This window comes from Balaenoptera physalus (assembly GCF_965194825.1).
Source record: "Balaenoptera physalus genome assembly, chromosome: 7".
In the NCBI taxonomy this organism is placed as follows: domain Eukaryota; kingdom Metazoa; phylum Chordata; class Mammalia; order Artiodactyla; family Balaenopteridae; genus Balaenoptera; species Balaenoptera physalus.
In genome coordinates, this window is record NC_138886.1 from 32814550 (window position 1) to 32828238 (window position 13689).

General features: G+C 41.7%; 1 protein-coding gene across 3 annotated transcripts in view; it reads left to right on the forward strand.

Moving 5' to 3' along the window:
- The window catches only part of LOC309663964 (uncharacterized protein), an 88158-nt gene that overhangs the window by 58892 nt on the left and 15577 nt on the right, over window positions 1-13689 (forward strand). For 2 of the 3 annotated variants that reach the window (XM_082468802.1, XM_082468803.1), the window contains exons 3-4: window positions 4134-4431; window positions 7384-7453. In XM_082468802.1, coding sequence (XP_082324928.1) covers window positions 4134-4431; window positions 7384-7453 — 368 coding nt within the window. The other variant, XR_014265523.1, reaches the window with a different exon arrangement.

The window sequence follows — 13689 nt, forward strand, 5'->3', positions numbered from 1 at the left end:
GATGGAGGTGGGGCTGGAGGCATGTACTTAGAAAAGACATCCACTCACTCGGCTGATGGGGAGCAGTATTGTGGTGCTTCCTGTTTGGAAAGGATCTAATGACTAATGATACTGAAGCCCTATTTGGACAGCCTTTAGAGTTGGCAAAGCCCTTTCCAGGTTGTATCATTTGCCCTTTACAGCATCATTCCAGGCAATTATTGTAGCCATGCTTACTGTTGAAAAACTGAGGCTTACAGCCAGGAAGCCCTGGACCAAGTCAACAGTTCTTTCAGTTGTACTACAGATGCCTCATCAGTAAATGCCTCACCACCTTCTAACAGGCCAGTATGCCAGTTTCACTTTTACTGTCTTCTCCTTCCATAAAGAAAATGAGGCACCTGGACACTCCCCCATCCCTGTTCATGACCATCAGCCCTTCTCTGTCCACCTCTGCCAACATCACTAACTGTCCTGTGACCTCTTTTCTTTGCATTTCCAACTCCCAGAATCAAGTAGACTCAGAGCTGACTAGGACCCCAGAGATCACGCAACCTAATTTGCTCTTACACAGATGGGAAAACAGGCCCAAAAAGAGAAAGGGACCTGCCTGAGGTCACACAGAGGGACAATTGCTGCCCTCCTCTAACTTCATTCTGAAGCCCCTCACTCCACCTCCACTTTGTCCAAAACCCCTTATATCCTGCGAATTCCTTTGAACTTCTTACTCCTTCATTCCTAACCTCAGTCCCCTGCAGCTCTGTCCCCAGCAGCCTGTGAGGGTGCCACCACCCAGACACCAGTGCTCTCCTGCCTGCTAGCTGAGGGGTGGGGAGCTTTCTCAGTGACAACTGTCCTCTGATTAAACAGCAACCCTTGGCAGGGGAAATAGGGAGAGATTTTACCACGCTGCCTCCGAGCCAAGGGGCTGCTAGAGCCAGCACTGTGTCCTTGTCCAGCGGACTGGGGATTGCGTGGGGCTCACAGTAAGGGTTAACTGGTCTTGTGACCCAGAAACAGGACCACAAGCAAATGCTGAACTGTCTTGTAGGAAGCACTATCACTAGGCTAGCCACTGATGTCATTTGAGACAAATATAGCCTGAAGTCTCTCAGGGGTTGTGTGTATGTATGTGTGTGTATATGTATGTGTGTGTGTCTGTGTGTGTTGGGGTTTTGGGGGGGGCACAGGTGTAGCACAGGTGTGACTTACCTTTGTGGCCTGCCACTCACCCAAGAAATTTACAGGCAGAATTAGAGCAGACTGCTAAGTTGATGAAGTCAGATCGGCCTTTGCTTTTCTGTGTTACTTAAACTAGAATTTCAGGGTTCCACAACTATTGAGAAGGTGTCCTGATGGTGATAATTCTAAAGTCTAGGTTTCCTTATCTATAAAATGGGTATAATCAGGTCTAAGTAGCCCACCCCATAGGGTGGTTGTGAAGAGAGTGAGTGAGGGGACTGAATCAGTATATGAGTGAGACAGAGGATGTGAAGCTGATGTGTAAACTGTAGAGTGCCATGAGCTTCTTAGGGATGAAGGCCGTCTTTCACAGGTCAGGGTGAATTGCCCCTGTCTGTTGGGATCCCAGTAAGAGTAGTATTGGAAGTCTACCTTCGCCAGGGAAACTCACACCATGGGGAGATGGGCAGAATGTTTAAGCAACCCCAACAAGTAGTATTCCCTTCTCAATTTGTGGATTGCATAACTCAATATCAGGTTTCCCAGCAGTCAGGACAGTGTGGTACTGAAGTAAGGATGCACAAATAGATCAATCCAACAGAATAGAGTTCTAAAATAAATCTGCACCTATGTGGGCAGTTGATTTTTGCCAAAGGTGCCGAGGTAATTGAATGGGGAAAAGATAGTCTTTTCAAGAAATGGTGCTAGAACAATTGGATATCTGTATGAAAAAAAAAAAAAAGAACCTTAACCTTTGCGTCACACTGTATACAAAAATGAACTTGAAGTGTATCATAGGCCTAAACGTAAAAGCTAGACTGCAGAAGTTAGAAAAGAAAATGGAAGAAAATCTCCACAACCTTAGGGGTAGGCAAAGATTTCTTTGATAGGACACAAAAAGCACAAAGCATAAAGGGGAAAATTGGTAGGTTGATTTCATCAAAATTAAACACTGCTCTTCAAAGAACAGTGATTTTTTTTAAAAAATTAAAGAAAAAGTCACAGCCTGGGAGAAAATATTTAATATATCTGGTAAAGACCTGCATCCAGGATATGTAAAGAAGTCTTACAACTCAATAGTTAAAGAACAAACAACCCGCATTTTTTAATGGGCAGAGATTTGAATGGCCATTTCACAGAAGCTATACAAATGGCCAATAAGCACATGATAAGATGTTCAACATCACTGGTCATTAAGGAAATGCAAATTAAAACCACAGTGAGATATCTGTGCACACCCATAAAATGAAAGACTCAGTAAAAATGTTGGTGAGACTGTAGAGCACCTGGAATTCTCACACGTTGCTGATAGGAATCGAAAATGGAATAAACTCTTTGAAAAACAGTTTGACAGTTTCTTACAAAATTAAATGTGACACTTACCACACGACCCAGCAATTCCACTTCTAGATATTTTGCCTAAAATAAGTGGAAACATATACCTAAACAAAGACTTATTCAAATATTCATAGCAGCTCTTTCCATTAATAGTCAAAAACTGAAAATCTAAGTGTCCATCAACAGGTGAATGGATAAACAAATTGTGGTACATTCATACGATGGGATACTTCTCAGCAATAAAAAGGAATGAAATGCTGATAAGCACAATGATGTAGATGAATCTCAAAAACATGCTGAGTGAAAGAAGTCAGACACAAAATAGTTCATATTGTATGATTCCATGGATGTGAAACCTTAAGGAAAGAAAAAGCAAAGCTAATCTATAGTGACAGAAAGCTGATCACTGTTTGCCTGTGGCCCAGGGTGAGAGAGAGATTGCCTAGGAAAGGGCACAAAGGAACTTTTTGACATGATAGAAATGTCCTATATCTTTATCATGGTGGTGGTTATAAGGGTGTATAAATTTGTCAGAACTAATCAAATGTATGCTTAAAATGAGTGCATGTTATTGCATGTAAATTATACCTCATTAAGTTTTTTTTAAGAAAAGCACAAGTGATGTAGTCCCATTTTTATAGAAAAGGTTTTCTAAATGAATAAATGTGAGAATATATATATAATTATAAAAGTTTCTAATAGAATATACGCCAAGGTGATAACATTGGTTGTCCCCAGGTAACATTGGTTGTCCCCAGGTGGGTGTGATTAATCCATAGGCATTAAAATTTTCTTTTGTTTGCTTGTATTTTCTGATATGCCATAAGCTGATTTTTCTCATAAGGTAAAAAAATTCAAACATAAAAGAAAGCATAAGATAATCTTATTGGTCACTTATGTTCTTACAGTGTATTTTTAGACATTTGTGTTACCAACTATTGCCCTATTTGGGAAGTATCGTCTGTTCTAATTAATCCCTTATTATTATATATTATGATTGCTCCAACTGTTTGCTACTACAAGCAACCTAGCAGATAAATAATTGACTTTAAATTCTAAAAGTAAATATTTAAAATTTTAAAAAGCAAATTTAAAAAGTAAAGACAAGGAAAAAATCAGAAAAAAGTAGACATATGAAAAGGTTGCAAAACTGCCTAGCAATACACCAAAAAAAATAGTAATTTTCAAAAAAAAGTCACTAACTGATTATGTTTATTTTCAAACCAAATTACCATGTTGTCCAGCTTGCTTTCAGCCAAATTATATGCTCCCTTTCATTGTGGGACCTGGAAACCTAACTTGAACACTTCAATTCAGTAGACTAACACAATATCATATGTCAGGACATACCACTATTTTAAAACTTGAAGAAGGTAACTGTATTAGCCAGAACTCTTTTGGTTGCAAGTGACAGAAACCCAATTGTAGCTAATGCAGAAAAGGGAAATTTTTTGGAAGCTACAGGGATAGATGATTCAAGGAAAAGTTACATAACTGAAACAGGGGAAGTGCAGGTATATAGCTAGGCCTGAGGTTCAAATGGAACCAGGAATTCACATGCCACTAGGAAGCTATTTTTTAAAATATATGACGTCACTGTCTTTCATTATAGACTAGTTTCTTTCTCGTGGTAGGAAACATGACCACCAATAGCAGCCGAGAACCTCCATCTTACTTTTCCATCATCAAAGAGGAACCAGCCTTTTTCAGCGTTAAAAAAGACATCATTGAAGACATCACCTTCTTGGTTCAGGTGCCTTCCCTGAAAGTAAGGAAGCAAGTCAGGAGGCAAGGTACTGTGGTTTGCCGGGCTCAGGTTGGCTCCCATCAACTGTGGGTAGGATCCAGGATCACACAGCAGCAGGAATTGTATAGCTGGGAGAAAGGAGTCCAGGGTGTACAGAGGAAGGAGCAGGAAGCAGATCCCAGAAGGTGAGTTGGGAAGATAAAATAGGTGTCCTCTCTAGTTAAAAAATGATCTTACACTCAAGGGGCCCTGGCAGGCAAGCCATCCCTTCCCATGTACATTTTGCCCATTACTTCCACTTCCGCAACACATCTTGCTAATATCTATTTACAAGCTTCCTTGTGCAAGGGCCTGGAGATAAAGGAATGAAGTTAACAGTTTCATACTCTTTGACTTGTATAGCTCTGCATTGCTTGATGTTAATGTTGCCAGACCTGACTTTCTTTATGTTCACATTTGAATAATTACATTTTACTCCTATTTTAATTTTTGAATATTTCATTTTATTTTTGTTTGTCTAATAAGCAGAGAAACCTTGGATTTAAGGGGTTTTTTCCTCATATCTAAGAGTATTGGCCTTTAATGATTTATTAGATTTTTTTAAAGTCTTTGTTAAAGATGACTGTGGTTGTTCTTATTATACCTTTATTAAACAGAAGTGTATCCTTTCTACCTTCCTTTTCTTTTTCTTAAAAAGACACTTGCTTTTCCTTTCCCCTTCTTCATTCTTTTGATCTGCATTGATGTATGCCAATAGCCCATGATTTCAGTATAATAATTTATTTCAAATATTTTAATCTTTTGATGTCAGTTTTGACAAGATACTTGCTGCAGTTGTTTAGACTTATTTCAATACAATCAACTGGTCTCACTGCTTCCTACAAGTTGTTGCCTGCTGTTCTTGAGTTCGTCCTTCAGAGCCATCATCCTCTTCCTATGGACACACGTTGAGTACCATTTTCTCAGAAAGAATACATGTATTTGCATAATTAATTCCCATTGCCTTCACATATGTATAGCTTGGTCGTATATAAAATTCCTGAATCACCTTTTTCTTTCAAACCTTTGCAACTGTTGTGTTATCATCTTCTAGGTAGATTTTCCTGTAGTATGTTCTAGGCAAAATAAGGTGTGAAAGATGCTCCAGAGAAAAGGCTTTCATGGTCAAATAAGTGTGGGAAATGTTCCATACAATTGTAAATGTACTAGGCAGAGTAGCATGGTAAAGGCCAGGAGACATCCTGAGATAACAAAGGTGGTTTAATTTTATTTCCAGTGTATCCAACCTATTGGACCGCAGTAATCTCAAGAGAAAGCAAGTGACCAATAATATGTTTATAGTTAATATTTGTTGAACACTTACTATGAGCCAGGCAATGTTCTAGGACTTATTCTATGGTTATCAATTCACTGGGTCCTCATGGCAGCTCTATATGGCTGATAGAATTTTTCAACCCATTTTAACAGATGAGAAAACTGAGGCAAAACGAGCTTAAGAAAATACGCTCAAAAATGGCCAATTCAAACCCAGGCAGTCAGTTCCACATTACTCACAGCCCTAACAGTTGGCAAGTGAGGACACAATAAAGGCAACTTCTATAACTGTCCCAAGTCTGAAAAGCATAACAAAATATCTAATTGCACCAAAAAGGAAAAAAGAACTTTCCACCAAACAGCCTCTGTAACAGAATTTGCCGCTGAATTACTGCAAAGGCACTTTGGGGGGTAATCTGATTATCTTCGGCGCAAGTGCTCAAACTCTGCTGTTGGCCAACGTCCAGGACCCATCATTGAATACTCATCACCTCATCAATTCAGCCTGCTAGACTGACGGGCAAAACAACATCCAAATATTCATTGCACATCTGTGCCGGGCAGATTATACATTAGCAATTCAAATCTGGCCAGTGTACCGGCCATTCCTGCAAATGCGTCTGTTTGGGTGAGATGCCTTGTTGTCTGGGACAGATAATAAGGCAACTCGGTCTAATCTTGAAGAACAATCAACCCATCTTGTGAAGGTGACTGGCTGTGTGTGTTCTTGCCCTGGCAGCATTGGAACAATGGCCCCATGATGCACTCGACTCAGCTGGCAGTGAAGTCCCATCCTGATTAGTAGCCGTGGCTGGTGTCAATCACCACGGGATGCACCATTGTCCTCTGGTCCCCTACACAGTTTATTTACAGGAAAACAAAAGCTTTGGGGGGGCTATGGCTGCTTCCCAGAGATTGCAAAATAGATTGAGCTGTCAAGCACACAAAGTAGATGAAGATTAATGAGTTGTGCAGACAATAAATATGAAGAGATGACCATGAATATGCTAATGGGCATTATCCATATACACCGTAATTGCTACCAAAATTAAAAGGTGGCATGAAGAAGATGGGTCACAAGGTGACAGGGAGATAATCTTAGTTGCTTGAGACGCTCACCCCAGATAAGACCCTCTACAGGTTTCCTTTCCCCCGATTAAACCATCCTGAAGCAGCATTGTTCACAAGCTGTCTGAATAGGCTTCTTTTATACAGGGATGTAAGGAGTGGGGTGAGGGGGGAAGCTGGAAAAGTTACTTTAGGGAAAGGTGTAATTAGAATAAGAAAGGTGTTTATCAAAGGCAAGAAGTGATCAGTTGTCAGGCTCTCTTCTCATCCCCAGGGACAGAACTGATAAGGATGTCACTTCACACTTTAGCCTCCCACACCTCCCCACCACCACTACCGCAGAGCCACAAGGACTATTATAACTATGAGAATGTTAGTTAGATCACCTTTTAAGGAGGAGTGAGTGATTTTTCAGAGTATTCCAATACTCTGATGACTTTTAAAAAATAAACCTAATAGAGACATTTGAAGTACAAAACGTTTAAAGGCGGATGTTTCCATGAATGATCTGATTTTGGAAATCTATATCGTGTAGAACGGTGGCATGGCTCTGGCGTGGCTGACTCCCACCCAGCCTCGCAGCCTGTCCTCACAGTCTTCCATGTGGCAGGATGGTGTCCTCTGACCCTGTTCGCCCCCTGTCTTCCTTTCCATCCGCCTGTCTGTGGATGGCAGTTACGTTAGCATAAGAGCATACTGAAGTAATGCGATCGGAGTGTGTATGAACATCAGAGAAAGTTTTTCTTGTTTTCTAGTTTCTCTCCTCTGGAGGACCTGGGACCAGGATCTCATCCCCCAGAGGTCTGTGGAGCATCAACACCAATTGTAAGAACACACCTTTGTTCCTTCAAGACAGAAACCAAATGTTTATTTCTTGGCCCACACCAGGTAAAGGGGAGCAGGATGAAACCAGGGTCCAAGAAGAGGGCAGAAGGGTGGAAGAGAGGAAGGGAAGTCAGTAGAAAGGGTCCCAGAGACTGTCTGAGGCTGACTCGACATGGACTGAAATCTGCCTACCAGGGAGAAAAGGGAATTTTGTACAGATGTATGAAACAACCTCACTGAAAGGGGTGGGAGAGAAAGGTGCCACCCTAGGTAACTCTGGAAATCAGTGGAGTCTACAAAACTAAAGGCACACAAGCACTTCACTCTAGTTGACAAAGTTGTTACCATGGGTGGGCGGGTTAACAATTCTGAAACCACTGGAACTGAACAAGTGAGTATGGATGGCAGATGGTGGAGCCAGGTGTCTCCTTGTTGGAGTGGGAGTTTTCACATAAGCAAAGGGAGATGGCTTAGAATGATCAATGTGGTGATGTGGTTGGGTTGGAGATATCAGTATGAATTCATGTTTAACTTAATATAGACACAGATGGTTAACACAAAGAAATATTTATAGGTTTGTGTCTATACATAGGTTAGTGTACACACATGTATTTCCTTGCCTTCTCACCTGAAAGGGGCTACAAAATGGCAACAATGACGCAGTAGCAAAAAGCAAACCTAGCACCAACTCTTGGTTTCTAATACCATACTCCAGTAAAAGAAAGCGTTCACAGGGAAATGACTGAGCCTAGAATGGTGCAGGAAATATACAAGATGAGCCTAGAGCTTCTTGTAATGCCCAAAAGTAAGAAATTGATAAAAAAAATTTAAAAACCCACATCGATGGGGGGGGTATGTCAATGGGACATAGGAGCAACAAAATAAATAAAGTAGTATTGGATCATAACCCAAAATATAAAACAAATACCCATGAAGTCCATACTGATATAAATAAATGATTGAATAAATAAATAAATGGGGGAAAATAGAATAGACAAATTACCCATGTAGAAGAATTCCAAATAATTTATGTAGACATCCCACCCTCAAGAGGTGGAGTGTTAACTCTCTCCTTGCTAATTTTGGGGCCTCGCATAGTTACTTCCTTCCAAAGGGTACAGTATGAAAAAGGAGAAGAAGAGTAACCTGACAGTGGACAAATCTGAGAAACACTACCTCAACCGACTGATCAAGGTCAACATCAACAGTGATAAGTCATGTTGCTAGGGTGTACCCTTGATATGATGTGATGAGATTGGCAATTCGCTTCTACGGCCTTCCTCCCCAAAACCCATAACCTCAGTCTAATCAAGAAAAAATATATCAGACAAATTTCAATAGAAAGACATTCTACAAAACACCTGACCAGTACTCCTCAAAACTGATCATCAAAAACAAGGACACTCTAATGTAATATGTCAGTTACATCTCAATTTTTTTAAACTACAAATTAAAAAAAAACAAGGAAAGTCTGAGAAACTGTCACAGCCAAGAGGAGCCTAAGGAGACATGGTGACCAAATATAATGTATCCTGGATGGGATCCTGGAACAGAAAATGGACCCTGGTTTAAATGGGTAAAAACTAAGGAAATCAAAACAATTAAGATTATTAATGGACTTAACTTAATGGACTTAAGTTAATAATAATGTATCAATAATGGTTTATTAACTGTGACAACTGTACCATGCTAATATAAGATGTTAATAATAGAGGCAATTGGGTATGAAATATACAAGAACTCTCTTTGCTATCTTTGCAGTTTTTCTGTATGTCTAAAATCATTCTAAAATAAGAAGTTTATTTTTTTAAAAAGGAAGTTAGCAGCATCTTTTGTGCTTAGTAGGAAGCTAGTAGTAAGACTACTCCTTCTGATGTCAGGCAGGCATCAGCCAGACTTCTCAGTTGCAAGTGACAGAAATTTACTCTAATTTACACAGACAAGGAATTTGTTATAGGACATTGGGTAGCACACAGAGTTTATGAAAGGGCCCAAACCCACCAGGGAGGCCATGCAACTGCAGAACTGGCCTGGTGGAGACTCCACTGCTGGTGTCATGGACCCACACTCCACAGTTTACATGGTCAGCCTTCTGATGTTAGATTCAGATGTAGCCACCAGATCGGCCAGCCCCTTGCCAGAATGGCTTCTGTGGGGTCCCTCCTTCTCTGCTTCACTAGCTTGCAGTTCAAAGTGATGAGTCAGCCTGGCTGAGCCGGGGTCATGGTCCAGCTTGGTGCAAAGGATATGGGGCAGTGAGTATCTGGTGTTTTCAGCTTCTACAGTAGGAGGATTCAAGGAGGGGACTTCAGGAAGAAACTGAGGACTGATCTGGATTTTTTTCTCCAAGTTGTGATAAGTTGGCACTTCCTTTCACTGGGTCTGCAGACATAGCCAAGTGGAAACTCAGTTAAGGGGAGAAGAAGTGCTCAGCATTGAAGAAAATAAGTAGGATGTGGATGATCCGAATGGCTGTCTACTCTGTGCTGAGCCAGTTTAGATGGGACCAAAACTTTTGTTTTTTAGTAAAAACACTGAACAGGTCTTATGGACTGAATTGTGTTCTCCCAAAATCCACATGCTGAAGCCTAAGCCCCACTGTGACTGTACTTGGAAGTAGGGCCTTTAAGGAGGTAATTAAGGTTATATTAGGCCATAACAGTGGGGACCTAATCCAATAGGATTGGTGTCCTTATAAAAAGAAGACGAGACACTAGAGAGCTCTCCCTCTCTCTCTCTCTTTCCTCCCTTCCTTCCTTCCCCCCACCCACCACCTTGAGTGTGCACACAGGAAAGGCCATGTGAGGACACAGTGATAGGGCGGCTGTCTGCAAGCCAGGAAGAGAGGCCTCACCATAAACCAGCCCTGCTGGCACCTTGATCATGGATTTCCAGCCTCCAGAACTGTGAGAAAAAAATGTCTGTTGTTTAAGCCACGCAGTCCGTGGTATTTTGTTATGGCAGCCAGAGCTGACCAATACAATAGGTTTTTCAGGGGCAATTATTCTGGAGATGCTTTTACTTTCTTTCAGTGCTTTTGTTTTCTTTAAGCTCTTGTCATGGTTTTTGTGGAATGCTACAAGAAGAATCACCACCATTGAGAAACCACCTGCCCTGCCCTGGGGACCATTTCTTGCTTAAGTGTCAGAGTTACTCACTGCACGGCTGAAGTCGCAGGGGGAGGGGAGCAGAGTTCTGGCTTGGTGATTGATTAGTCGGCTTAGGTTTTGAGTCTCTGCTCTGCCACCTTCTAACTGGTGATATCGGTCAAGGTGCATTTCTAAGCCTTAGCTGTTCGTGCTTCTGTTCATCTGCTCTCTGGAGCACTTACCACTCTGTACTGGAATCATCTGTTAATGAACTCACTGGCCTGTGTCCTCCTCATTCATCTCTGGCCCCCTGGTGTTCAGCCCAGGGTTGGCACACAGTAAGAAGTCAGAGATTTTGAATAGATGCATGCAGGAGGACGGTGACAGAGTTATGTGCCTTTCAGAGTACCCTCTGTCAATAAGAATTGCTTTCTGAAAAACTTTTGTGAACTTGAATCAAAGAAATGTGGGTTCAAAAAAAAAGAAATGTGGGTTCAAATCCTTGGTCACTTATTAGCAGTGGGACCTTTAGTCAAGTACTGTGCCCAGTTTTTCTTTTGTAAAAGTGAGGCCAGTAATGAGGCAGACGCTGTTAAATGGCCGCCCAAAGGCCATTCCTAACTCCTTTCTCTCTTCTCACCACCACAGAGGCTAAAAGTGCTAACCACTCAGTTTACTTGTGGTAGAAGTGGCCATATAACTCGCTTTAGGGCAGTGAGTTGAGAGGGGCAAGTTTTCAGGTGAGCTCCTGGGAAAGCCATTGTCTCGCGAAACATAAGCGCAAGAAAATAAAGGCTCTCACAGCCATGGCCTCTGCCCTGCTTCCTGCCTTTGAACATAGAAGTGGGACCCAATAGCCATCTTGAGATCATGAAGGAATAAGCCCAAGGAAGTATGGCAGAGCAGGCTGGACTCCTGATGCTGCCATCTGAACTAAGACGACATCCTCCTACAGACATTCTGTTAAGGAGAGGATAAATGTCCTCATGGTCCATGCCACTGTTGGTTGAATTTCTTTTTACTTACAGCCTAAGGCATCATAACCAATAATCTTGCTTCACAGGATTAGGTGAGGGCTAATTAGAAGTATCTGTGTGCCTGGTATGCAGTGAGCACTCAATAAATGGGAATTTACTGTTATGACTATGGACCATGGCCCCATCCCCAGGAGTTCAGTGTGGTTGAGAAGACAGACGGGAAGGAGAAGGAGGAGGAAGGGATGAGGGAGGGAAGAGCAGGGGAGAGGAGGGCAGAAGGGGTGAGGTGGGGGGTGGAGAAAGGCAGAGCCAGGGGGAAAAAGAGGGGGAGGAAGAGAGAAAGGTTGGGGAGAGGGAAGGAGGAAAGAGGGCAGTGAAGGAAGACCCCAGTGATAACTGAAGCAGAAAGGTAAAATAATCATGGTAAAAGAACTCAGAGAGTCTAAAGTTGATTTAAAGGAAATAAAGAAGAATAATATTTCTTGTACACTTGGGTTTCTGAGCTGAGACTCGTAACCACTATACTGCTCTGCAGAGTTTCTGTGAACGTTTAACAGTGTAATACATGTGAAAGGGCCAGTGCATGACAGACACTTAATAAATGTTTGCCAAATTGAATGGTATCAGTTTGAAACTGGCAACTGCAGAAGGGGTCAAAGAACCTACTTTGTTGCAGCCCATTCATCCTCCCTGAGTGGATATTCCATGCTCCAGGAGATAGAAGCCTAAGGTCTTCCTAGATACAGTTGGAAAGAGGAATTGGAAAGGGGCCAGCTCTCCTTATAAGCCTCAGTAATTGACGTTACTTAACAAGAGCGTGCAGGGCAAGCCCTGCAAAGTCTGGTGACTTCCTTTCACAAAGGACCCTGCAGTGCAAGCAAATGCTGTGTGATGAACAGAAATGCCAATTACTACACTAATCAAATGTTGGTTTTACTCCAGGTAATTCAAAAAACCACCACCACCACAACAGAGTAGATTAAAACAAAACAGCTATAAAATCCATTTTAGAGACATTTGAATATAGACTTGATGTTAGATGATATTAGAGGATTATTATTAATTTTCTTAGTAATAATGGTATATGGTGATATAGGAGTGTGTTATTCTTAGGAGAGTTGTGCTACAATACATAGGGATGAAGAGTTATGATGCCTGGAATTACTTTCTAATAGTTTTGAAAAAAAAATTTAAGAACTAGATAAAGCAAATATGGGAAAACATTAAAGTAGATAATAAGCTCATTGAAATTGGTGACCTCGATTTATTTATTTTTGTGTTTCTCTTCATCCATTCACTACTCCGTGCCCAAATCCATTCTCTAGTCTGCCTGGCACGTGGTGGACACTCAGTATATTTGGTGAATTCATATTAAAGATAAAATTCTCTTTACCTGCAAACATCTGCATAACTAAGTAAAGACACGGTTTCAAGCCATTTGCAAGGAAATATCCCCAGCTAATTACTTTCTTAAGTAAACACAATCTGTTTAAAATCACAATTGAACACTGATTTTTCCTCCCAGTCTAGCATCAAGCAAAACCTACCTGCCCTCTGTCCCAAGAGGCCCCTGCCTGCCCCGCCGTTCCCCAGAAGGCAGCTCCCCACCCCCAGCACACCCTCACCAAGTGCTGCGCGCCTGCTGCCCTTACTCGGAGCTGGGTTCAGATTTGCTCCACATGATTCCATAGTCTCCTTGGAACAGCAGCTGCCAAAGACACATTCTTCATGTGGAAAGTCAAAGACGCACTAGAGAATATAAAAAAGACATTGCCTCTTAAGACCTTGGCTCTTCCTTTCACATGTCACTGGTCTAAACAAGTCCCTTGGCCAAGTCCAAAACCAGTGAGGCAGGGAAATATATTCTATCATTCTGTGTACCAGGAGGTCACCAGACAGAGGGAGAGGGCTGTGTTCAGGGTTTACTAGAAAGTTGGAGGAGAAACTATCCTTGAGAAGGCTTCAGGGACAAGATGACCTTCATGGTGTTTTTAAAAATCAGCAGTTGTTTACCAAACGGCTCAAAAGGATAGACATCTGGGCAGACATTGCAGGTTGAGGGACCAAGAAGTGGAGAGTATGCACTGAGTTCACAAAGCCTGGTGTGATGGGAAATGAGCCTGGAGAGAGGGGCAGTCAAATCACAGAGGTTTTATAAGCCAGGCTAAGG